This window comes from Poecilia mexicana, unplaced genomic scaffold, assembly GCF_051168715.1.
Source record: "Poecilia mexicana isolate PSO_F unplaced genomic scaffold, ASM5116871v1 scaffold_1, whole genome shotgun sequence".
NCBI lineage: Eukaryota > Metazoa > Chordata > Actinopteri > Cyprinodontiformes > Poeciliidae > Poecilia > Poecilia mexicana.
The window spans coordinates 17,380,320-17,406,428 of record NW_028263370.1 but is presented as its reverse complement, the minus strand read 5'-3'; the positions used below and the strand labels follow the sequence as shown (position 1 = coordinate 17,406,428).

Genomic DNA, 26,109 nt, shown 5'->3' with positions numbered 1-26,109 from the left:
CCAAGAAAATCATAAAATTTTCTCAAAAATAAATCTGGATGAGTTTATTCAGCCGTATTCCCTCAGCCCAACTATATGTTTTTAGTTTTTTTTCTGACCTTTTATTAAGTTTCACTACCTGTACCATTATAACGCTGTTTGTTTGGTCTACTTCCGCATGGAGGCGAAGCCGGCGTCATGTCATTTATTTCAAATTCAAAATCATCTAAAAACAAAAACTGACCTAGGACTCAAGTAAAATAACAAAAAATAATCACAAAAACAAAAATGATGTTGCTCATTTGGGGCAGCATTATTTGTCCCAGGTGGTTTTAGATTTTAAGACCAATCTAAATCCGTTAGATTTGTTTTCAAAATCTAATGCATAATGTGTGAGTTTGTGAAAGATAAACTTACATGTAAGTTGTGTTAACTTTTTATTAATTTTGTCAAACCTCCAGGAGTTGAATAAACTAGAGTTTTTGCCACTTAAAAAACTGAAAGGAGAAAAAGGCAGGAGTGGAAACTATTTCCCAGAATGCTTAGCGGCATGTTTCTGTATCCTGAGATGGAAGTGCGTCACATTGATCCGACTCTGGTGTTTTATTAAGGAAAATGTTCATTTTAAAGCTTGAGGATAAAGTCCTGTTCACACTAAATGTTTCTGAGCTGAATTCATTGTGAAGTTTAATAAAATTCATCATCAGATCAGAAATTTTGTTCATGCAACTTGAAACAGGAATTTAAATTATTCTATAAGTAGATATTTTAACTTGATACTGAGAGTGAAATAATAGAGAAATGTGGCTCTTTTAACCAGGTGAGGACAGATTTTTTCTTGAATATTGTGAAACAAATATTTGGTTTAAATTGCAGCATTAAGTTAAAACTTAGAATTCAAGATTAATTAACTTAAAAAACGATGTTTAGACAACTTGTCTCTTGTTGTTAAATCAACTTCATGAACTTTAATTTCTGAGTTAAAACCAAAACATTTTTTTTGTTGACTTAAATTACATTTTCAAGGCAGCAGGTGGACTTTTGTTTTCAAGTTAAGCCACCTTCAAATGTTTTACAGTGTACAGGTGCTAGCTGGCCATTAATCCTGATCAAGTTAACATTACTTTTAGGCTTAGACTTTTAAGCCTAAAATCCAGACATTTTTGTATTGAATGAAACCTGCTAAACAGAAGTTCCCCGTTAGGCCACAGGGGGGCGCTCTGTTGCTGCTGGGAAGTCTAACATCCAGAGGATAGATCCCTCATCCCTCCGTCTGTTCCTCCCCCACCTGTGTGCAGGTGAGCCAGGTGTATAAAGGAGTCTTTCTCCTGGTGCAAACAGACTCCAACAGATCCACACACTGAGATCTTTGTCACAAACCGTCGGATTTCCTCAGGAAGATGGAGACGCCTCTCGCACTTTGCATCGTTCTCGTATTTGTCTCCTCAGGTAATTAAAACAAACTTAGTTTCACATCTTCATGGACTTACATATTATAGCTTGTATGACTTCAGCTTAAATGAAAAACTGATGTCTAAAACATTTTCTGGGATCTGACTCTAGAGGTAAAGAGATGAAGGTCTTGCATTTGGCTGGAAAAAGAAAAACCTGACATTTTTTTGAGAAATGAATGTTTTCTGGTAACATTCACCAGAACCTGATGGATGTTACCTGATTAATTGTTGTAGTTAATCATTTTCATTAAACTAAACCAGTTCATCTAAACCTGCAGCTTTTATTTCTTCAAAATGTGAAAAAAATATCCAGTTCTACTTGTAAAAGTATAAAATAACTTCCTGTTTTAGTTTCTGTTGCTTCTGTTCTTCAGGTTTGGCAGAAAAGGTCAAAATTAAACCTTTAAAGAATAATGAGTCAATCATATTTTAGGAGATCTTATATTGGGATATTGAACAATAAAATCCATTGTTTTCAAATAGTGCAGTCCTAATTTGGACATAAAGGAAAACCAGATTTGCAGCCTTTCAGTATGAATAACAAAATGAACCATAGATCTGCTAATACTAGAACACACAGACAGTTTTTGGAAACTACACCTCTGTTACCACACTGACACAAAAACATTTGGGTCAGGGCATGAAAGCTTTGTCCTTTTATAACCTGTTCATGTTTTCTTTATACGGATCTTTTTACACACTGGCTCAACAATGCCAGCTAATTTTTGAAAAGATTTCAGCGCAGATTGATCAGGAATGCTTTTCCAAACTTTCCCCAGGTTATAAAAAGCTCTGATCTGCATTTTCTAAAGACCACAAACTGAAGCCATAAAACCTGTCCAGGGGGTTATAGCATTATTTATTTTCACTGGGGAAAAATAAATAATAAACCTCATAAAGCTTCACTGGGGAAGCTTTATGAGGTTTTTATCCTTTTGACAAATGCAAGATGGAAAAAAGTTCAGAAAATATATATATTTTTCACTAATTTTTATTTCTTCCATACTTATCCAGACCAGGAAAAAATTAAAGTATGAGCATAAACTCTGTTTCAGATTCATGTTATTGTGATTTAAAGATAAGTCAAGTCTCTCTTTTTTTGCCTGCTTAACTTCTGTGTATTTTTGTTTGTTTGCTTGTTTGGATTTTGTTTTAGTGTCGGTCACCAGAAGCCAGAGTACTACAGCACCTGGGACGATTACAGCAAATGAAACCACACCAAATGAAACCACAACCAGCAACAGCTCAATATCTCCTCAACCCACCAACTCCACATCTGATCCAGGCGTCACCAGCAACACCACGGCAGTTGCAGCCGAATCCTCCAACATGACGACTCCAGACAGCAACGTAACAACGATCAACACCACTTCCCCCAGTAGCAACAGTTCTACAGCTTCTCCAAACGTCACACCAGGAGCAGATGGAAACAACGGCACGCAGAACACCAGCACCAACACCGACTCACCCCTGGTCACAAACCAGACTACAGCCGACCCAGCGAACACCACGTCAAGCATGAATGAAACTGTTAGCATGAATCCAAACTCAACAAGTGCTCCAAACCCGACTGCAACTCCCAACACAAACCAAACATCTGAGAATGTGACGGCTACCCCAGATGTGAACTCAACTGTCACGCCAAACACAAACCCAGCGACCCAGAACTCCAACCTCACCTCAAACCCAACAACCAGCTCCAGAACCAGCTCCGGTCCCGCTGCGGCCAGTGGGGGGGTTCCTGGATGGGGTATTGCTCTGTTGGTTCTGGCTGCTCTGGTTCTGCTGCTGCTCCTCCTGCTGCTGATCGCTCTGGTGAGTAAAGTTCAGATCTTTAAGCTCATTTCTCTTGATGCAGAGCAGGAAAAGCTGCCGATTAAATCACAGCAGCAGCACACTGTAAAATGGTGTTGTAAAAAGTTAAACACTAAATTAAATATGTCAACGAGTTACCATAGCAGAGTACTTTTTACAGTGCATTCATACCAGCCCTCTTTACTCCACTTTAATCAAACTGTAATTCAGTGGTTCTTAACCTTTTTTGAGGAACCGAACCCACCAGTTTCATATGCGCATTCACTGAACCCTTCTGTAGTGATAAATAAAATATTATTTTTTTTCTCCAAATTCAAGACATAGGGGTGACCCAACTAGACTCTAGATCACTAAGTCTTCTTAAAAGGTAGAGTCTCTGAGAACAGTTCTTCAAAATATAGTCAGTGTTTTCAGCAAAGTTGAGCTGACTGTCCAGGAACGACCCAAGGTATTTAAAATTTGCCACAGTTTCAACAGGTTGGCCATTGAAAGAAACTGGAATCACTTTAAGGTCTTGTTTAGATCATTTAATTAGCTCTACATTCTTAAGAGAAAGGAAAATTCATAATAAATAAAGACTTTGCGGTATTCTGATTTAGTAATGTAATTATATTAGTTGTGTTACCACCCCCACGCCACTAGAGGCAGTACCAACCCCGAAAAGATGGGACTAAGGAGCAGATTTAGAAGTACACCGAAAGCTACAGAATTTGGTAAAAACTGTGAGCTTTGCTGAAGTAATTAAAGACACAAGTTCAAATCCATGTTGAGAGTGGAGCTCCTTCAATCAGTGCTCCTCCGCAGCTCTGATTGGCTCAGCAATGTAACGTGATCCTCTGCAGAAAGTGATGGGAAAGCGGGGCGTCATCACGACTTTACACAGTGTGTCTTTACCTCTGCGGCAGAGGCTCCGCCGAACCCCTGAGACCGACTCACCGAACCCCTGGGGTTTGATCGAACCCAGGTTAAGAACCACTGCTCTAATTTATTTGTCTAGAAAGTCCACTTCGTTTGGGGAGGTGTGAATGCATGATGTGGACCAAAAAAGTGAACTCTGGTCCGCTTTGAAGTCCAAGTCTCGGTTGCTTGATGTGAATGCCAAGTGGATTGGAGAACATTCCAAAAGCAGGAAGTGGACTATAGCGCAGTGTATTATGGGTAAATACAACCAAAATAAAAGCTCAAGTCTGGCACTAGCAGAAGAAATGGCTTGTGGTCTTTTACCAAATACAAAGGATAAATCCTACAACCACTAGAATCTTACACTAGTCCATTTCTGTTCACATCTTGTGAAGAAGAAAGTTTGCACACAGGGTCTTATTCTAATGTTTTCTTTTCTTTAGTGGTTATTGGTGCAGCGCCACCACAGGTGAGGGAAAGAGTGATGTATAAAAGCGAACAGCATGATACAATTTTTATCCCCAACTGAGCCGAGTCTTCCAGAATATAAGACGTGAAAATGCCACCAGACAAGTTTTCAAACCGGTTCACCTCCTGCCCTGTGGTGGCGCTGCACCAAGAACCACTAAAGAAAACAACAAGAAAATGTCAGAAGAAGACCCTGAATGCAACTTCCTTCTTCACAAAATGTAAATTAAAATGAGTGGTGTCAAATTTTAGCAGTTGCAGGATTTCTCTTTTGGTCTTTGGCAAAAGACCACAAGTCATTTCTTCAGCTAGCACTAGACTTGCGCGTTTTGTACTTGTATTTACCCAGAATGCCTTGATCTATAGTCCACTTTATGTTTTTGGTCTGCTTGTCATTCACATAAGCATTCAAACCGCACCAGAGTTCACTTCAACTGAATCAAGACCGAGGTTTGTAGGAGAATCAGATTTCGCTTTTTTGGTCCGCAGAAGGTGTTCGATTGCATATTCACACCAGTTTTTCTAAACAAACAAACAGGAGTTTTATTAAAACAGACTAAACAGGGCTGGTGTGAATGAACTCTTATTCTATTTCTGAATTAATGGGTCAGTGTGTACGCCTAATCTCTGAACACTAAATTGGGGAAAACACGGAACAGTTTCTGTTTCATTCTGTTTGTTGATTTCAATGTTAACTGGGATTCATGTCTTTATTTTTCACCTGTCCTGTCCTGAAGTTTCAGGGATGTCATATGAAGAAGCTGATATCTGTAGATGTGATACTTATTGCGTGACTGACTTTATGAAATCAGGGTTACTGACATCAGTAGACAGGCAGTACAATAAAATATGATCCTGTGTTTGTATGACCTTCAACCTTTTGAGTGTGTGTACAGTAGGTGTGTACATGTGGAGAAGGTGTGTGTGCCAGTTTGTCACATGGAGATGTGTAATTAGTAGAATGGCGAGGTAAGGTCAGATAATTTTATTTATATCACACATTTTCAGCAACAGGGCAGTTCAAAGTGTTTTACATGAATTAGAAGGAAAAACAAACAAAACAACAAAACCAAAAGAAAGAGAAAAAGACAAAGGCAACAACAACAAAAGGACAGAAGTACTACACAATTTAAACTAATAGGAGTTTCCACAGATCTAAAGTTTGTTCTCAATTGGTAATAAGAATAATCACTTATTACCAATAAGTATTCCACAATTTATCAACTTCTAAAGGTTTCTCTGGATCTTAAGTTTGTTCTGGATTAGTAAGTATAAAATTAGATGTTGTTTCCAGTTGTTCTGGGTTTCTAAGTAGATGGTAATCTCTAAGTTTGTTCTATATTGTTAAAGTATAAAGCTAAATGTTGGTTCTCCAGGAGAAGGCTAGAAACCTCACAGTAGAGAATACCCAAGAAAATCAAGGGGCAGCAGTACCAGCAAAAAACTTTTCTCAAAACAACTTAGAAAATATAGAAATCAAAATGTTTTTCCAAGTTAAGTGAAAAAATCTGACAATGGAACTGGTACTTTTTATCAAAATTCAAGAAATGCAGGCTTAACCCAAGCTGCTTGTCTTGCTGAAAAGTTACTTGTATGTTAGTTTTGCCTTATCTCCAGTGTATTAAGGTGTTTGCACTACAAACTAGACAAACATTCTTGATAAGGTTTTGTTTTTGTACACATAGAAGACAGTCAGCAGGAAAGCAGCAGTTCATCAACTCCAGGCCAAAAAGGCGTAGCAAGGCTTTTTATGAGGGAGGTCATTTTAGCAGTAGATGTGACTGGGACAGTTATTGCATGCAGGTATTGTAATAAATGCACTTTGAGAAAGGTGTTAATATGTGCAAAAGCAGTGTTTGATGTAATTAAAGTTTTATCTGGACTTTTAAACTCGTCTCTTCCCCATTAAAGCCTCCACCCTGTTCTAAGTTACGTTTACAATCAGAGTAAAACCAGCAAAGGTCACGGTTCGGCTACATCTTCAAACGCTGCATTTTGTTTAACTTCTTTGATTATTCCACTGATGTCTTCTCTGTAAATGTGCTTATTGTGTTTGCAGCTGGTGTGGTTCTGCTGCTCGAAGCGCAGAAATAGCTTCAGTCCCTATTCAAACCTGATCGAAACAAACAACATCCCGATGTACACCACCCACAGCCGCTTCTATTCGACCAACGGCAAGGATCATGTGAGTGAAACATTCGCCATCACTACTGATCCGGTTTGCTGCTGGAACCTAGTGCTTCATGGTTTTAAGATGGACTTTTGATTCATTAACTAGCTGAGCTTTGGTGACCAACTATGCTTCCTTGAGCAAGTTAGAGTAGATCTATGGGCGATATAAAACATGTCAACTACATTTTTTTGCAAAAATAATTATTAGATAATGAGATTTTAGTCTTCTCAGTTCTTCCTACAATGAGCTGATTCAGGGTCTCTTGTCACTTTAAATCCAAATAAGCTGCTGCTGGCCACGCCCTCCAACTCAGCATTTGCACTTGAACATGAAAATAGCTGCAAACAGAAGCGCAATTACACAAACATACATTTTTGAAAAGCAGAAGTGGAGCCTCATGCACAATCAACAGGAATACGTTAAGTAGTTTCTCCATGATAAGTCAACAACAAAACATTTGTCTTTTCCAGCAGCCATTGTACAGAAAACACAGAAGTAAAACCAAGTGACCAAATGGGCCAGAGCTCAGCGTGGGTTGCTAGGTAACGGGCTGGTCATGGCTGGGGTTGCTAGGTGACGGCACAGTGCCTGTTGAATGTGATTTAACAATTGGGAGGTTTGATGAAACGTCTAATTTCCCAGACACCAAAAAACATTAATTTATTGTCAAAAAACATTAGGAGGGTTTTTTATAAGCAGCTGAGACCCAAATGGAAGTATAAAAACATACAAAACGTGAATTTTGCATAACAGGTTTCCTTTAAAAAAAACTCCTAAACTCAAGGAACAAAACTGTGATCATCATGTTAGTTCATGTGGGAAATAGTTTCAGTGGATTCAATCTCCAGGAGAGTCTAAGCAAATGAAACCTTCTGCCACATTTTCTGTATTTGCACAAATATGAAACATATTTATTCCTCAGAGAGAAATTACTTTAATTCTAAGGAAACACTGAATTTATTTGAGAAAAAAAATCTCATTTGTAAATCTAAGTGAACAGGAACAGGATCCAGTAGATTTAAGATGGATTATAATATCTCAAACCTCCTGAGGACAGTGTGTTGAGTCTGGGTGTGTCAGGGAGGACAAGTTCAGTTTGAAAGTTATTAATGTGTATTTTTATGAGTCAAAGTTTCACCAGGGATTGCAGAGGGACACTTAAAACACTTAACTGTGATGAATGTTTCTGTGACAACAAAACACGAACAAATAAAAGCCGTCAGGGTGTGTGTTGACTTTTAGCCACACACGCTGAACATCCGGTGTAAATCCTCCTGGAGTTTTGTAATCTACTGTTATTGATTTTATTATATTTCTACCTGGAAATCAACATAATTATTTTCTAAAGTCTGCACTGCAAAAACACTAAATGTTACCGAGTATTTTTGGTTTAGTTTCTAGTTCAAATATCTTTGTACACTTGAAATAAGACAAAATTAACTTACAAATAACTTTTCAGCAAGAAATATGAGCTTGTTTTAAGTAAATAATTTCTTAAAAAAGAACTAGTTCCACTGGAAGATTATTTCAAGATGACTTTCCCATGTTTTTAGAGAAATAATCTGCCAATAGAACTACTTCTTTTTCATCAATATGTGTGTTTTTGAAGTGAGACACTTTGAGTTAAATTAAGTTTGATAACTTAAGTGGAAATGTATGTCCACAGGAAGTTAAAATCAAAAATTAAAAAGCTGATTAAGCTCATCACATTACTGATTATTGATCTGTTTCAGGAATATGTGACGAGGCCCGTGAACCAGCAGTCTGGGTCGCACACCATCATCCAGTGAAGACCCTGAGCAAGCCAATCAGCAGAGAGGAATCACCAGATGACAGCTGTTTTACAGTTTTATCATTATAATTATCATTATCTCATGACTGTATCATATTTTTAAGTCCTACTGACTTTATTTATTGTCTGTAAAGAACTTTGGGACTTTGTTGAAAAGCTATAATACTGATTCTATCAGCTTTCTTATTTGAAAAGCTGGTATTTTAATTCATATATCTTATAATTTATATATTTTCCATCTAAATCCTCTTGTGTATCTCAGACATGGATTTGAATCAAAGATTTTCTGACTACAAGCTACCAACTGTGCATCCCACTAATATATAATAAGTATAAAAATGCTAATTATATGTTACAATCATAGCATTTTAGAATAAATGTAATGAATGAGATATGAGAAGCTGCAGCTGTAAAACATTTGAAGTTGGTTTAACTTGTAAATTAAATGCAATTTAACTCAACAAGAAAATTGTTTTGGTTTTAACTCAGAAATTAAAGTTCATGAAGTTGATTTAACAACAAGAGACAAGTTGTCTAAATGTTGTTTTTTAAGTTCATTCATCTTAAATTGTGAGTTTTAACTTAATGCTGCAATTTAAACCAAATAATTATTTCACAATTTGCATGAAACTACTAAAGAGCCACATTTCTCTATTATTTTACTTCAATATCAAGTTAAAATAATTTATTTTACTTTAGAATAATTTAAATTCTTGTTTCAAATTGCATGAACAAAATGTATGATCTGATAATGAACTTTATTAAAAATCACAATGAATTCAGCTCAGAAACATTCAGTGTGAACAGGACTTTATCCTCAAGCATTTAAAACAATCACAGTTTTTATCTGTTAAATCACTTTTGCGTCTCTTTGACCACCAAACAATTAAACATTGCTCAATATTTTAGTTTTATTTTGTTCTGTGTCCTCATGAAAAAACACACCCCTGGTAAATGTAGTCTACAACGGCCGCTGGAAGTGTCCTGTGTTTCATCTGGTCCTAAAACCCTGCTGACCAGCTTTTGTCAGCAGCTGGGATGTGGCCATGTGTGGCAGAAAATCAACATTGTTCATAATAGATACTGTCTGAGTTATTATGCCTTATCTTCCAATCAATCTCATATAGATGCAAGAAGCACTGATAAGTCAGATACTGGTTAGCGGCAATATTGACACAAGCAATCCCGCTTTGTCCACTCCCAATGGTTTATGTTTTGTTTATGTTTTCTTTATATCACCATGGCAATCCTAAAAAAGATTATTAGAAATAATTCCATGAAGAATTATTAGAAATTTGAAAATATAGTACAAAGCAAATGGATGATTAACTTTTTAGATCAAAATAACCAACAAATGTAGAAACAACTTTCTAGATTCATCTCTTCTCTTTCTGCTGCTTTATCAATAATCTATGTGTATAGATTCTGTTATACACATTAAATAATTCTGCAATTTTTTGTAGTTTTTTAAAAAAATAAGAAAGCCATTAAAATATCTTACAAATAGTTTATAAGTGTTTGTATATCTTAAGTAAATACTTATTATTATTACTTGGCATTTTAAAAAGCATGTTTTTCCATTTAAGTGTTTTAATTTGATCGGTAACATTGGTCATGTATCTTCTATAAGTTTGTTCTCGAGAATCCAATATCTTCTGCCATAATCTGCTGAGACTGAAGAATCAGACTCAAAAGAAAATTGGGCTTGGACAACAAAAGAAAAGAAAACACTGTAAAACAAAAGAAAAACTCTCCATGAGCAGATTAAATCACACTGGAAACTACAGTGTGCCTGCCAGGCCTGTGTGTCTTTATAAATGTCATACAAATAAGGAGATTTTGTTCTAAAATGCCAAATAATCAGGAGAGCAGCAAACAGATGTCCGCCATTTGTGTTGTTTTGTCTGGTTCTGTTCTGGACGCTTTAAAGATGATGATGCAAATGAGGATTGTTCATAAAATTAAGAAAATTACACACAAAACTGGTTATCATCTTCATAAAACTGTGTCTGATAGGATGTCTTCAGTCAGAGGCTTCTCAAGATTCATTGTAACACTGACTGCTACAGAAGATCATTCCTGCGAACACAGCCAGCAACATCTAGAACAAATATCTGAGGAAATATTTTTAATTTCCCTTTAAATTCCTGATGCTTTTTTTTTATTAACTGAGTAAAAGTTATTGTTGTGTTTGTTTTGTGTTTAAATTTAGTCTTTTTAAATGTTCCTCCAGGTTTTGGTTACTATTAAAAGATGTTTGTATTATGAAAAATCTCCATCTTTATTCCTTAGCCGCAAAAATACATGCAGCTCATTGCAAACCAGACAAAAGCACAACCGCAAATTGCAAAGTAAATAAAAACACAATGGCTATAATGAAAAAACAAATATAAATCTTTGCAAATATAAAACTTTTTTCTTTTATTCATCTAAAATTCAAACACCTCAGATTTGACCATAAAACGCCATTAAAGTTCCCCTTTTTATTGTAGTAAATATATTAATATGAAGTTTATTATCACATTATTTTATATGTTACAGAAAATATTTTACTTTCTTCAGATCAAATGGAATTTTTAGAAAATGATTTCATATTAAAATGCAAAAACTTTGATTTAAAATGTCTTCTTTCGAATAACCAGCCTGGCCTGATGTCATCTTATGCTCATTTTACCCCACCTGATCTTCTGCTGCCCCTGTCCTTAATATTTCTGACTTATTCAGGGTATCAGGGTTTAATTTGGCACCAGCCGCTGTGTCCCAGTTTGCTTTTTATTGTGTAGCTGCAGGAAAATTCCATGTGAAAATGGATCCTCATTGTTCACAGACTGATTCCTGTCCTCCAGCCGAAAGTCCAGGTTTATTCTTATCCAGGGTAGAGAGTCTCACAAAGGCAGAAAACAAAGGTGTGTGGTGGGGTGTGGCAGCAGAGCAATGTGTTGCCTGAACTGTGTTTTATTGTAGCACAATAAAGCAGATATCAATGTAAAGCACTGGGCCAGACAGTGAAATGTTTGCTGTTGTGATTTGTCAGCTGACGACAAACTAACTTTTGGGTTTTTATTTGGTTTCTATTTATTCATTGTGGAAATGTAACTAAATGTTAGACCATGACTGAGTCATTTTTTCCTTTTAATTTACATAAGTGGAGATCCTGGTTTCTGACTCACAATGCTGCTATGCACTGTCACTAACTGGATAATCACAGTTAAAAATATATTTTCTTTTTTTAAATTTTATTAAAATTGTTATTGTTAATTGTGGTGAATAGCTTAATCACATTAGATAAACCGATAGATTTTAGGTTTGGAAACAATCAATTAGATGAAGTTTATGAAGTTCTGGTTGGATTTTCTGACCTTCCATAAGGGGGCGCTGCAAGTTCAGATTTTTTCCCTTTTGTCCTGGTGATTCTAGGTGCACTGTAAAACATTTGAAGTTGGTTCAACTTGAAAACGAAAGTCCACCTGCTGCCTTGAAAATGTAATTTAAGTCACAAGAAAATTGTTTTGGTTTTAACTCAAAAATTAAAGTTCATGAAGTTGATTTAACAACAAGAGACAAGTTGTCTAAACATTGTTTTTTTTAAGTTTATTAATCTTGAATTGTGAGTTTTAACTTAATACTGCAATTTAATCCAAATAATCATTTCACAATATGAAGAAAAGAAACTACCCTCACCTGGTTAAAGAGCCACATTTCTCTATTATTTTACTCACAATAAAATACTTATTGAGCTTTTAATGGTCTTTTTCTGCAGTTTGTTACTGGTACAGACACAACAATAATAATCTGATCATGTGGCAACTTCAGTCACAGTTTTATTAATCAAATATTTTAAAACAGATAGCAGTCATTTATAGACATTAAAATAAATATAAATGACAGTGGTACAGATATTCTGCTATATCTGTTAACATCCATATGTTAACAGATTTACAAGAAAATGTTGTTTGAAATTTTACTTCAGAATATCTTATTTAAGAGGTAGGATTTTGCCAAGGTTGGTCATTGAAGCTGCGTCTTAATAAGCTCCACAAATCCTCGTTTATTTTTCACTGAAACAGAAAAAAGTTTAAAACAATCAGAAGAGTGACTGACAAACACCAGAAGATGATCCGTTTCTGATTAACTTGTCAAAAACCAAACAAAGTGTTTGATTTAAAATTCTAATGTGTTAAATTAACTTTGCTTATTGAATTAAAATGTGCAGATGGTAGTTACTGGACATATTTTTTTTATCACTAACTGCTTTACTATTTCTGTAACTTTTAATAGTGATGTTAAATGTTAGTTTTTACCTGAGATGATTTCTTTCTGATTGTCTCTCAGAACCTGGTGGTGGGAGGGTTAGGAGCTTTTTACATACATTTCATCATAATTATTACAATTTCAGGCTACAACCAGAGCTCATTTTTGGATGAGGTTCATAAAACAAAATTCTCAAAATGTTGAGATTTCAGTATTTTTATTTTAACTCCAACTTTTTTTTTTGCATTTCACCACATCAAATAAACATTCCTCCATATTTCTGCAACAAATTTCACGTGAAACTGTTTTTTTTTTTTTTATATTTAAGCTTAATTCTTCTAAATCCAGCAAGCATTTCTACTTCACCTCAGCTTATAAGTTCTCACATTCAGTTTAGCATGTGCAAACCATTTTCATGTAAGTCAGTTCTCATGGCATAAAGTGCTTTGAGTGGTCAGTATGATGAGAAAAGTACTTAATATATTCAGTATATTTACCATTTAGTGTGACAATCTTACAGAAACAGGAGTAACACAGAGATTAATAATACAATCAAGACTTACCTGAAATGAATATTAAAAATTCCAACACAACATTTTTGTCCTGAAGTGCCATCCTTCACTGAGTTATTCAGGCTGCAGTGTGAACGCACCCTTTATTTCTAAGTGAAACACATTATATAGACTAATTACACATAGATAGATGTTAAAAAGCCTTTATTTCTATTAATTATAAAGATTTTCCACTTACAAATGAAAGTATGACATTTAAAATCAGAATATTGCACCATTAAAACACATAAATCTGGGTTTATTTAATATTTGTTAAAAGGTTATTTTTCAAAAAGACCTCATTTGAATGCAAATTTTAATTTATTGAATATGGCTGTACATTCCTGAATCATGGAAAACATTTCAAAAACCCATCCAGTTATGTTTTTATGTTTAGTGTTTTTTAAAGATGGGAGAGTGGGCAACTTTATTGGGAAATGCTCATCTATTTGTCTCCTCAGAAGCCTCACAGGCAGAAGATGTGAGGACGGCGTTGATGTCATCATCCACTAACCGGAAGCACGTTCCTGTTTTCACCTTATTCCCAAACAACATTTTCCAATTCAGGTTTGGCCAGTTATTGGCTTTTACTGGAATAATAATGAAAAAAATTAGTTTGAAAGTCGAGCTTTGGTTAGGTAATCTGATCATTTAGCCTGGTCCTGCAGTTGCCCCAACCTGGTCTTCCCATGCAGAACTTTCTGTGCACGCACCTGGGTACTGATCCTTCTTTTCTGTTCTGTCTCTTGCTGTTTTTCATCAATGAGCTAATTCTGCGGTATCCTGCCACTCACTGCCCTTATGTAACGCTGTAATATGCATTTTGGGTTGCAGCAGCCTTCATATCTTTTTCCCCTGCATTGACGTCACTGACTCCCACTCACACGTCCTTCATACACCAGTTTTACTGTACAACCACAAACACTTTTTATTTACACCTGTGCCACGCATGAAACTCTCCATGGCGTCCTGGTCAGAGGCTATTTGCGGACTCAAAATCTTATTAAGCGACTAGACTGGGCTCGGCGCTTTGGGTCTGCGTATTTGTGGGCTGCAGGTAGGGTTGGGCGGAGGTGTGAGTTGGAGCCGCTCGTAAGAGACGCAAGAAGGCGTGAAAGTCGGACTGCAGCGCGGTTAAGGACGCCTCGGGGTATCCTGTCGCACCTTCCTCTTTACTCTGCCGCCTTTCTGTTGGGTCAAGCCGCCATTTTTTTTCCTTCAGAGGACGGCTGTTATCGTTTGAAGGCAACAAAACACGGCGGGACCATGCTGACGCTGCTGACGTCCATGTATCTGGTGGTGCGGGCTGTTTCCCAGCAGGTGAGCTAAAAGCAGCACAGCTGCCTAGAAAAACCGGGGGACGGACTCGACTTTGAACGCACCACGGCACAAGAATTCATACGTAAAACCGTTTCTGTCTCAAATGTGTCTGCCTCTTATCTTTTTTTGTTTTTCCTTTCTTTTGCTACATTGGTAAATATAGGGGTGCACCAAAGGGCCCTATATTTTTGTTAGGCCTTTAAAATGAAAATATTAAAAAAAAGTCTCTCTAAACATACTAACACGTTTGTTGCTTTGATAAAGGTAAATCTCTCTGATTTATTCAATAATATAAGTCAAAGTCTGCGGTTTTGATAAAGTATTTACTCCAGTAAGTCAGAGAATGTATATCAACCAACTTCCGCTTACTGATTTCAGAATAAAAGTCTGCAAACAAAGCCAACTTAATTAGCTATGCAGTGTTAATTTTTACGTAAAATGTAATAACAACTATAATTATAAGTATTGTTACTGTGGGTATGCATTTATTGTTTAAAATTACTAATTCTGAGATATAGTTTCATTAAAACATTTAAGGATACATGAATGTATGTCAAACCTAATCTTTATTCAAGTGAAAACATGAGCTACATGATTTTATAAAGTCATGCAATGGAGATATTGTTAAAATTCACAATATTTTTGAAAATGTTGAGTCCATTTTTTCTCTCATGCTCTTTTGCAGCCAACAGCATCTTTATATGAAGTAACAGTGAGATTTCTTAGAGCAGTCTGAATGTATTATTGGCATACTGTGTAAATTAATAACACTTGATATTATGATTGTATGTAAATATTAACCATTAACACTTTATTTGGTGTATATTATGCAGGCAGCTCAGTGAAAACATTTTAATTTAGGTACATAATTTAGGTAAATAATTATTTAATTGATGTAAGGTTTAAACTGAACACCTCGTTGTTTATTTATTTTTGTTTTAATTTGCAAATAAAGGTTAATAATAAAAGAAAATTAACTCGAGTGACCCCACTAGAACTATTAACTTCAGCAGGAGCGGATCTAATTTTATTTTGACAATTACATTTTCAGACTTCCGGTTGCCTTCTCTGCGTTTACCGGTGCTTTGCAGCTGAACAAACTGCAGCTTATCAGCACCACGGTCAGTTCCTCGCACTGCTCAGCTGCTGCAGCTTTGAGCAGCTTGTTAAAAACAGAACTTGAAAATCCAACATGGCTGCTGTGCCCTTGACCTGCTTACTCCCTGGCATCAGTTTACCTGGAAACACCACCTGATTCCCTGTCTGATCTCTCCTGCACAGTGCCTCCCAGCCCTGATCCTGCATGTTTTTTTTAGACGTTTGCCAGCCTCAGCACACCTGATTTCAAAGAATGAGTTACCTCAGCAGCTTGTCATCAGGTTTTCCTGTTAGTTAGTCATTGATTTAAATCTTGCATGCTGCTGTACTCTAAGAATCAACAGCATTTATCAGCCACATTTATCACTCTCTCCGTTGTTTTTCATGCAACGTGTCTGGTTTCAGATGAGGTTTTTGCACAGTAGTGGATAAAAAATACAAGAAATGAAAACTTGTAACCTTTTTGAGCTTGAACCTTGTATTAAGGTCCTCATTTAAAAATGCTCACTAGAGCATTTATTTAAGAGTTTCAAAGTTCAAAGTGTAAAAAGCATATTTCTAATTTTAGCATCTACTGTACAAAATAACTTTAAGACAATAACCTCTTGACTGTTCCTTGTAAAAGGAGAGTTGTCCTATTCTCTAGAAGGTCAGACGGGATTCATTACAAGGATTTACCTCCTGCCAAGCTACAGATAACAGGTTGACAACTTAACAAGTTTACAGTTAACCCAAGAGACTTCCTGGAGCAGAGGGAGAGACTTTTATTTTGAAATGAAAGTAATCATCTAATTCAACCAAGTGAATTCCCCTGGGATGAATCAGTTACTTTTATTTATTTTTTAACACAAATGAGGACTTATTGTGTTATAAAAATGAGCACTTAAACCAGGATTTATCAGAAAATAACAAGAATGGAACATTAGTAACTTATTTCTGAAAATGTTTTTTTTTTTAAACCCTCTTTGGGTCTTTTTTAAAGTCTTAGTTTTATGTATCTTTGGTTAATACAGTTTTTTTTTTCTTCAAGTCTCTTATACACGTTTTGAAGATATTTTTTATGTACTGTAAATTTCCCAAGGTGGATAACACCAACACAATCATTAAAATAGTAATTTAAAGCATCACGAATTTGTGATGTTAAATAATTTTACTTGCTACATATTGTGCGGACTGGAATAAGTGGTATTCCTGAAAACAATTTAGAAAAACATATGACAACATCTAATAATATCATAAAAATGATTAAAAGTGCATTTTTGTGTGTGTGTGTGTGTGTGTTGCAGAGAGAGCAACACACTGAACTGAACTGAAAAAACTTAGCGAGTTTATTTTTGGGCCTGTATTTTACTATAATTTAGTAAAATATGGGTGCATAACACTGGACGGTGCTGGCTTTGCTTCACATGCTCACAGCTTAATGCAGGATTGATTTCAAGATCTTGAAATCTTTTGCAGTTAACCCTTACTGAACCTTATTCAGTAGCTTTGCATATTTTTATTTTATTTTTTTAAGATTAGGCGATTCCTCAAATACTTAATGTAATAAATGGTCTTTTTGTCCCAAAGGTTCAAGATCTTAGAGGTTCTTAAATTACAATGAGATCTAATGGGCTTGTGTCTTGAAAATTTATTTTAAATGAAATATTAATGGTAGGAAAACAGACTTATTTATTTCCTTATTTTGTTCGTAAATACTTTCTTGTAGCGTTAAAGGCTGATGTCTTAAAGAAAATCATGTAATTTCTCAGTTGGCCACAAGATGTCACTGCTGTGCGGTATAATAATCTTCTAAAAAAGGAGTCTTTTCAGAAAATCGTTCACTGTTGTATGTGGCACGAGTGGGCGCGGTTTGATCAGAGCAATGCATTATGGGGTGTTGCGTTCTTTTTGAGGTAATTGCAGTCAGAAAGAGTGAAAAAGCATCGTAAAAAGACTACAAGTCCCTTACTTACGTAGGAAACGTCACTTCAACGTCTGACTGTAGAATACACGGATAGAGGTGACCCCTCCGTCTACCAGTCCGACTCTGAGCAGGGAGAGCAGCAGCTGAGCCAACGCAACTTCATCCTTTAGCAGAAATGGTAAGAGGAGCAAATTAATGATTAGAAATATCACTTTATCATCTTATAAAGACTTTGCCAACGTGCGTCTTTCGAAATAATCCAAATGTAGTTTTGTAGACGCTGGAAGCATCGCACCTTATTGTTCACTTTATGCTAAAATGCTAACATTATTTGTGGGATTTACTCTGTTTTGGTGGGCTGCTTTAGCCGGGATGTTGCGCAGTTAGCATCTCGGTAATGAGGGCCTGCGGTTGAATGTAAACACACAAAGTTAGCATCAAGGCACAGCAGTGCTTGTTAGTTCAACACTGAGCGCTGCTGCTGCTGCTCGGCGGTGCTTTCATACATTTTCATCCGCTTTGACACGGACAGGGCGGGTGGCGTGGCGCAGGCGTCACAATGACGTCATCGGGACTTTTGATTTTTATTTTGCCGGATTAACCAATCAGCGCGATCTTCATCAGGGTGGATTTTAACAAATCTTAACGGTTGAAAAACGATTACATGTTGGCTGTTTTGTCTTTTAAAGCAGAATGTGAAGACAATTCTTAGATGCCAGCAAACAAATCAAATTAAAAACAAAGTTGATTTAACTTAAGGTTTATGCAAAGAAATTCTGTTGTTTTCAGTGATCTTACTGGAGTTTGTGGCCGAGTCTCCTTCATGTGAAGGACAGAGCTCTGCTGCAGGGCTAGTTGCTGTTAATGACCTTGTCAACAAACTACCTCACAGCAGGGTTTAACCGGTTACAGACTTACACTCCTTTCATAAAACAATGTACACACGCAACGAGTGCACAACAGAAATGCAGGCTGCTGCCATAACATGTTTCTTAAGTAACCGTTACTCAAACGAGCTGCTCTTGTTTTTTCCCCTCCAGGCTGAACCAATTCGTGTTGTGGTGACTGGTGCTGCAGGCCAGATTGCCTACTCCCTGCTGTACAGCATCGCAAAGGGAGATGTGTTTGGCAAGGACCAGGTAATATTCATTCAGGTTTTATTATATAACTTGCAGCAGCAGCAGAAGGCCCCCTTTTGCCATGAACCCAATCACTGCACAGCTGGGACAAAGTGCTTTACTGTTATGTAATGGAATTACAATGAATAATGTACGTTCACTGAAAGAATACTCTTGATTTACTTGCAGCATGGCTTGATGATGTAGTGGAGGAAAAGAAAAATAAGACTTTAAGAAACAATCCCAAGAAATACAAGTATAAGCCGGAGATGCAGAGAGTTGTACTGATCCTACTCAGGACCCAGTGAAAATATATCATCTGTATCAGCTTCAGGATTTAAATTCAACCTTGTAAAATTGTCTCAGAATGTATTTGATGCACCATTTGCTCAAAATGTAATCATGTTGGTAACCTTGCAGCTCAGCAAAAACAAAAACCTACATTTTTTTTTACAAGTTTCTGAGATACAGCCGTGCAATTGAAAGTGTTGTTTTTTTGTTTTGTTTTGTTTTGTTTGTTTTTTGTTTTTTTGCTCCTAAATAAAAAAAAATTAAACCCTTTCGGTGTTTAAAGTCAGGTGTTAACTTTAAATACAGAAAGTAGTCTAACAAGATGGAGAACTCTGTCAAAATGTCTTTCAGGAAACATTGAGGAATATGAAGGACATTTGGTGGCATAAATTTTAGGAAAGGTTTTAATTTTTCTGAACCAGATGGAATGTCATAGCGTGTGTATTTAAACCATCATTAAGATCACCCTTTTCACCCCTGAACTGTTAGTTCTTGACTTTGTCGTCTGAAAAATCCTCCTAAAATCAATTTTCCATTGTATCATCAGCCAATCATCCTGATCCTGCTGGACATCCCCCCTATGCTGCCTGTGCTGGACGGAGTCGTCATGGAGCTGCAGGACTGCGCCCTCCCGCTGCTGATGGGTGAGTGTTTCCCTCTTTCTACTCAAAAGGAAACTAACACTTTTTAAAATCTTATTTAATGAAGGTTTTTATACCTGTTGTTGAGTCTTACACTAAAACGCTTCATCACAAACGATGCATATGATCCCTTTTGTTTCATGATGTTTTCTCAAAGAAAATGGACAATGAAACACATATTACTTTCAAGTGGGTTATAATGAGTCTCTGTGGTGTCCTTGAGAAGTGCTTCTCCTACACACAGGAGGAAGGAGTGTCAAAAACAAGGCTTCTGATTGGATGCTGGTTCAGCCACCGCAGCAGCCAATCAGAGCTGTGGTGGTACAACAATGAACAGAGCAGCAGTGAGCACAGATTGAAGTTCAGTCTGATAGCAGATGGATTTGGTCAGCAAACTGCAAACCAATGTTATCATTAGGATCAGTCGAAGCAGCAGGAATTAATCTCCAAGACCTACTGGTGTTTCTCCGAAGTCTTCAGATCTTTTAGCTTTGAGACTGAAGGAAAAAGTAGCATAGTATGTCTAGAAAGTCATCAGAATATTAAGAAGAATACATTCAGGTCTTTACTTTTCCATCAAAATGTTCAGGCAACTTAACATGTCCCACATTTTCTTTTTTTCTTCATTTGAATATGGACAATTGTAAAGTATAAACAAATACTGAACACTATGACATTTATAGCCTTAGTGCACTTCACCAGAAGTGCAACTTCTCGGGAAGTTGCAGTTCACTTCCCCAGATGAGCCTTTAATAACATGAAACAATTTAAAAGCATTAAAACAACATGGCAAGATAAAACGTCATGCATAACATAAATCCTAAACTTCTGCCTCTGCTTTCTACAGAGGTCATCCCCACTGACAAGGTGGAGGTGGGCTTCAAGGACATCGATGCCGCCATCTTGGTGGGCTCCATGCCCAGGAAGGAGGGAATGGAGAGAAAGGACCTCCTGAAAGCAAACGTGGCAATCTTTAAGACTCAGGGATCCGCTTTGGACAAGTATGCCAAGAAGAGCGTAAAGGTGACGCCTCCGGCTTCCTTTGGACTTGATTATGTGTTATTGAGCTACATAATGGTATCTAAGCTCAGCTTGCTTTTTGAGGGAACAATTTCCCAGAAAAGTTTTTTTTTTCTATTGTTATGCTTATACTGCTACTGACAAACACAGGACATGAAAGTGCTGAAGTGGGCTTTTTTCACCAGGAAAAACTGCAGTCTTTTTTCACAAAGCCAGCAGTTTTTTTCTGCTGTCCTTTAAATCCGTGTTCAATCACAGCTTCATGTTGCTACAAAATCACAGTTTACTACAATCTATAAATCTGTAGCAAATAAATCAGCACCTTGTGTCATAAAACCTTCTGAGTGACATCAGACAGGTTAAATATCTCCAGAAATCAAAGTGTGATAAATGGCAAATCTGTGCAGGAAGGAAAACATTTAATTATTTACACTCTCACCCAAAGACAGGCTGATTTTATTAATTTAGCATATGAATATTGCGCTTTATACTTACTCTAGTTATCTGTCGGATATTGGTTAAAACATTTAAATGACAAAAACGGTAGGAATTTGTAAGGGTGCAAGTGCTTTTTACAGCACTGTATCTATAAAAATATACAAGTTTAACAGTTTGTTCTAACTTTCTAAGTTTTATTGATGAAAAGGGTCAAGTTCCACTAGTAGATTATTTCAGTAAAACACGGGAAAATGTCTTGTTATAAGTGAAATAAACTGCCATTGTAACAAGTACTTATTAAGGTATTACTGACATAAAGCAAGCTCATTTTTCTTGCTAAGAAGTTATTTGTAAGTTGTCTTATTTCAAGTGTAATATGACATTTTCACTAGAAACTAAACCAAAAATACTTGACAAGATTTTTTTTTTTTAAAGTATGACTATCTGGTGGTTTTGACAGAAACTTCCTGATATGATTGTAAATCCTCCTCTGTTTCTCAGCTGTGTGTAACTGGTGTTGCCCGACTCACAGAGAGATTCTTGATTCTTCCCATCAGGTTTTGGTGGTTGGAAACCCGGCAAACACAAACTGTCTGATTGCCTCCAAGTCTGCTCCATCTATCCCAAAAGAGAACTTCTCCTGCCTGACCCGACTGGACCACAACAGAGCGTGCTCCCAGGTACGTCCAGGACTTTATGAAGATGGCCCTCGGTTATGAGCACACTGGAAAAAACGAGGACCGAACGACTTCCTTTAGCTTCTTGAATATACAGTTGAAACCAAAAGTAGAAGCTTCTTAAAGAGGCGGAGACCCAATTTGCAAAGTTAAAATTGTTTAGAAACAATCAATTCAGAAACATTGTGTGTCAAATAAGAGATGAGTGTTGATTCTAATTTGAAAGAAGATTTGGAAAGTCATGATTGCATGATCAATTAAAACAAGCTCAGTAATTTCTATTTGCATGATTTATCGTTTTACTCTCTTTTTCTGCATGACAAAAGTCTTCAATCCGGTGCTTTGGTCTCAACTAACCCTTTTGTTTAGAGACTTAATTCATTTTATTTGTTGTTTTGTTTATTTATCCTGGACATTTAAAATGTCTTCCAGTTCAAGTGTTAAATGTTCATTGGAACTTAAAATTCATTTATCTCTGAGAATTTTTTAATGTTCTACAACAATATTATTGTTTATCATAAGAACTTCTAGTACAAATTATAGCCCTGCAAAATTGAAGATGATCCTCTTAGTTACAGTACATCTCTCTGACCTGCAGGTGGCGATGCGTTGCGGCGTGTCCTCCAGCCAGGTCAAGAACGTCATCATCTGGGGGAACCACTCCTCCACTCAGTACCCTGACGTCCACCATGCCAAGGTGAACGTTGCCGGCGGTGAGAAGTCCGCGTACGAAGCTGTGAAGAACGACGCCTGGCTCAGAGGAGACTTCATCTCCGTGAGTACTCAGCCTCCTGTCAAAGACGGGTGTATAAAAATAAAAAACAATTTAAAAATACCTTTATTTTCTAAATATTTTCCTTCCTTATTGCAGACGGTGCAGCAGAGAGGTGCAGCCGTCATCAAGGCGAGGAAACTGTCCAGCGCCATGTCGGCTGCCAAGGCCATCTGTGACCACATGAGGGACATCTGGTTTGGCACCAAGGAGGTCAGTGTTAGCAGAAAGGACAGGAAGTGGTTACTTTGACAAAAATCATTACTTCCAGAAGAAAAAAAAAACGATAAAATGGAAAATTTATCTTTGAGGGTTCATCTGAAAACATGGTATGAGTTTATGGGGTAGGACTTAATAAGTTTGTTTTTTTTTACTCCCACTCCTTTTTGAGCATGTTAAGATTATTGTGGTACAAAAATATGTGTTTTGCATTTCTTGTTCATGTCTGTTTTTTTTAATACTGCTACCATGTTTGAAATAAATAAAATAAAAAAAATGCTGCTTTCATTTCTCGGCAGCAGGAACTCTTAGGATAACACAACTTTTTTTTGTTTTCATTTTTTCAAAATAAAAATCAGAACCTTTGTTTTTCTTTTTTATACTAGTAGTTATTAACAAGTATGTCTATCAAACATCTTTGTCAGGTCTTTGCTAATTATTTAAAGCTCAATCAGTTTCCCTGAACATTAATTTTGAATCTTCACACAGATTGTCAATTGCATTTAGGTCTGGATTTCGACTAGGCAGTTCTAACACTTGAATATGTTTGATTTAAACCACTTTAGCTCTGGCTGCATCTTTAAGGAGTATTATATAAAATCAACTGTTTTGTTTTTTTTTAGATTTACATCATGTTACAATGTTATTCTCTAATCAAAAACACACTAAGTTTGTTGCTTTGATTCTTTCATGCATGTTTGAGGAACCCTTCAATCTCCCGGAGCAACCATTCATGCCTAAGCGCTTGCTAACAGCAATTAGCAAACACCTGGTGGAACTGCAAATCTGCTGAGCTTATACAAACTGCTCATTATGCTAGAAAAGCCACGATGAAGAGCATTTTTGTGAATCTGAAAATGAGTTTAGCAGAGTTTGAGCTTCTTAAAGAGACAGGTATCAATTTCAAGATGTGAAATATGGCTGTGATGAGAAGCCAAACTTTTTTAAAGTTGTTTTTGATACAGCATTGTTGGCATCACTCTCTGTTGTTTAAACTACTATAAATAGCTTCTCTGTTTGTGACCTGCAGGGTGAGTTCATCTCCATGGGTGTGTATGCTGCTGGAAACTCCTACGGCATCCCGGAGGACCTCATTTACTCCTTCCCTGTCCAGATCAAGGTGAGCTGGATCTCAAAACCATTTCAGTATGAGAACGATTGATGGAATCAGGCTGTTCAGTTTCAAAGGGTTAGGACACTCAACTGTATTTCTAAACATATTCAGTTTTTTTCTGACAACTTTAAACCTTCTTGAATGAGAAATGTTTCTTTTTGTCAAACTGAGGCTTTTAAGTGAAAAGAAAAGCACTTGTTTAAAAACTTTTAAGTATCATACACAAAGTGCAGGGTTTGTGAAATCCTTGAAAATGTTTGAAATTTGTAATGAAGTGCAGTCTGTTTCTTTAAAAACCTACATTTGAAAGACGTTATGTACAGTTGTAACCAGATATGAAGGGATAATAAATAGAGTCTGAATAAATCAGGCCACATTTCTCTTGTTTTAGGTCAGTTGGAATTACCAAAAATATTTTTATTTACTAAATGCCTGAAAACTTGGCGAGAAATTTTTTTTAAAGACATAATTTTTACCTGGAGAGATCCATCTTTTTCAGTTTTTTTTTTTTTTTTTTTTTTTTAAGTTTTATTGGACCAGTCAGGTCTATATGGTGTGTGTTAGAGAGGCATTTTATTCAAAACATAAGTGTTTGTTATATTTTAGTTTACCTTGTCCCCTCTGTAGAATGTACAATACTATCACAAGATATTATTAATGACAGTAATAGATGAGATTAGAAAATGTTAAATTGAAACAGTTTTTTAGTTCGTTTGTATTTTTATCTCCAAGGTGTGGTGCTGGAAAAGTTTGGAAACCTGCCTTGTAAATACTTTAACTTTACTGTTGGATAAGTGTACGAACCCTGAAAGTGTTTTCTCTGTTCTAATTCCCAGAACAAGTCCTGGAAAATAGTGGATGGTCTCGACATCAATGACTTCTCTAGAGCCAAGATGGACGCCACAGCAGCTGAGCTGGTGGAGGAGCGAGACATGGCCCTGGACTTCCTGTCCAAGTGACTGTCCCCTCCTGCTGACCAGCAGCAGCTCTTACATCCTGGCTGTTCTCGCCTCTGAAGATGTCCTCCACTGCTAAACCATCTGAGCTGGAGTCTGTGTGTCACCTCTGAGAGTATGTGTGGATGCATGTGTGTGTGTGTGTGTGTGTGTGTGTGTGTGTGTGTGTGTGTGTGTGTATAACTTGGCCCCTTCTTCAGGTTTCCAGAAAACCTGCTATAACCTCCACAACCTGGCCTGACCTGTGTGTGTGTGTGTGTGCAAGACACCAAGACGTCTCTGTTAGTAGCTGAAAACACACACCTTAGCTGTGCAGAAACTGTAACGAACCATCTTCTCTTCAATAAAACTAAGAAATCTGACCAACTTTCTCCAGCCTCATCAGTTCTCATCACTCTCACAACTATGCACCTCAGCCCGCTCCTAAACTTCTCTGCTTGTTTTAAACAGAGCTAAAACAAGAGCTCAAAGGTTTAGCACTTGACATAAAACAAATAGTATGCTTTGTATCCATTTTACACACTCGGTTTTACATACTTTTAACAGCCTTTTGTTCATCGGTTGCTTACAGTAGACGACAGCAACCACACGGGGGCGACATAATTTCAAGTTCAATATAAATTGGATATAATATTATCTTGATTACTAAAAACCAATGGGCTCTTTGCACCTACGGCGTTGACGTCACATCTCCAGGAGCTAATGCGGCTCACTTTTTTCCGCTTTGAGTTACCATGACTGGTAGAAAAGACTAAGTCCTATTTTTGATGCAAAAAACGTAATACTATGAACATTGTTGTCTTCCTAATATAATGAGCTTTTAAGTTTTCATTAATTTCCAAGCGATCCTGAATTAAGAAGATGGTGGCTTGTAAATATTTGCCACTACCAGTTGAAGCTAACGCTGCACAACACAAAGTTTGCAGCCTTCACTTCACTCCGGATCAGCCTAAAACTACCGGGAATACGGATGGTAAATAAAGGAGCCTCCCTGAGTTATTTCCATGGAATCACTTCTATATTCAGCCTGAAAGAGTTTATGGGAACGAGAGAGCAGACCAGAGCCAGACAGCCGAGCAACCGATCCGCCTGTACATACTGCTGTAAACACCGTCCTATCTGAGCTCTTCACAAGAAACATGCAAAGGTAATAAAA

At 36.8% G+C, this 26,109-nt stretch overlaps 2 protein-coding genes and 1 long non-coding RNA gene across 4 annotated transcripts; 2 read left to right on the top strand and 1 right to left on the bottom strand.

Moving 5' to 3' along the window:
- Window positions 1-1,018: 1,018 nt before the first annotated feature.
- On the top strand, window positions 1,019-9,050 carry LOC106927298 (uncharacterized). The gene is made up of 4 exons (XM_088005690.1): window positions 1,019-1,428; window positions 2,590-3,248; window positions 6,676-6,801; window positions 8,523-9,050. The coding sequence occupies exons 1-4, from the start codon at window positions 1,380-1,382 to the stop codon at window positions 8,577-8,579; spliced, it is 891 nt and encodes a 296-aa protein (XP_087861816.1). The 5' UTR covers window positions 1,019-1,379; the 3' UTR covers window positions 8,580-9,050.
- Window positions 9,051-12,157: 3,107 nt separating this feature from the next.
- LOC106927301 (uncharacterized) lies at window positions 12,158-14,497 on the bottom strand. The gene is made up of 2 exons (XR_001420270.2): window positions 12,883-14,497; window positions 12,158-12,639 (listed from the first exon to the last, which is right to left on the bottom strand). It is a non-coding gene; the product is annotated as an uncharacterized LOC106927301 (long non-coding RNA).
- A 22-nt stretch (window positions 14,498-14,519) lies between these two features.
- Window positions 14,520-25,315, top strand: LOC106927296 (malate dehydrogenase, cytoplasmic). 2 transcript variants are annotated; one of them, XM_088005677.1, is made up of 9 exons: window positions 14,520-14,703; window positions 18,748-18,846; window positions 19,664-19,760; window positions 20,605-20,780; window positions 21,773-21,895; window positions 22,491-22,667; window positions 22,764-22,877; window positions 23,914-24,003; window positions 24,834-25,315. In XM_088005677.1, the coding sequence occupies exons 1-9, from the start codon at window positions 14,650-14,652 to the stop codon at window positions 24,954-24,956; spliced, it is 1,053 nt and encodes a 350-aa protein (XP_087861803.1). In that variant the 5' UTR covers window positions 14,520-14,649; the 3' UTR covers window positions 24,957-25,315. The 2 variants fall into 2 exon arrangements, with proteins under 2 accessions (XP_087861803.1, XP_014858263.2); XM_015002777.2 differs by lacking the exon at window positions 14,520-14,703 and adding an exon at window positions 17,735-17,885.
- Window positions 25,316-26,109: the final 794 nt, after the last annotated feature.

Excerpts from the sequence above, each read along its gene's own strand:
- LOC106927298 (XM_088005690.1), top strand. The coding sequence starts at position 1,380 with ATGGAGACGCCTCTCGCACTTTGCATCGTTCTCGTATTTGTCTCCTCA. Across the intron at positions 1,429-2,589 it reads TCTCGTATTTGTCTCCTCAG|TGTCGGTCACCAGAAGCCAG; the intron begins GTAATTAAAACA and ends ATTTTGTTTTAG. Across the intron at positions 3,249-6,675 it reads TCCTGCTGCTGATCGCTCTG|CTGGTGTGGTTCTGCTGCTC; the intron begins GTGAGTAAAGTT and ends TTGTGTTTGCAG.
- LOC106927296 (XM_088005677.1), top strand. The coding sequence starts at position 14,650 with ATGCTGACGCTGCTGACGTCCATGTATCTGGTGGTGCGGGCTGTTTCC. Across the intron at positions 20,781-21,772 it reads ATGCCAAGAAGAGCGTAAAG|GTTTTGGTGGTTGGAAACCC; the intron begins GTGACGCCTCCG and ends TCTTCCCATCAG. Across the intron at positions 22,878-23,913 it reads TCTGGTTTGGCACCAAGGAG|GGTGAGTTCATCTCCATGGG; the intron begins GTCAGTGTTAGC and ends TGTGACCTGCAG.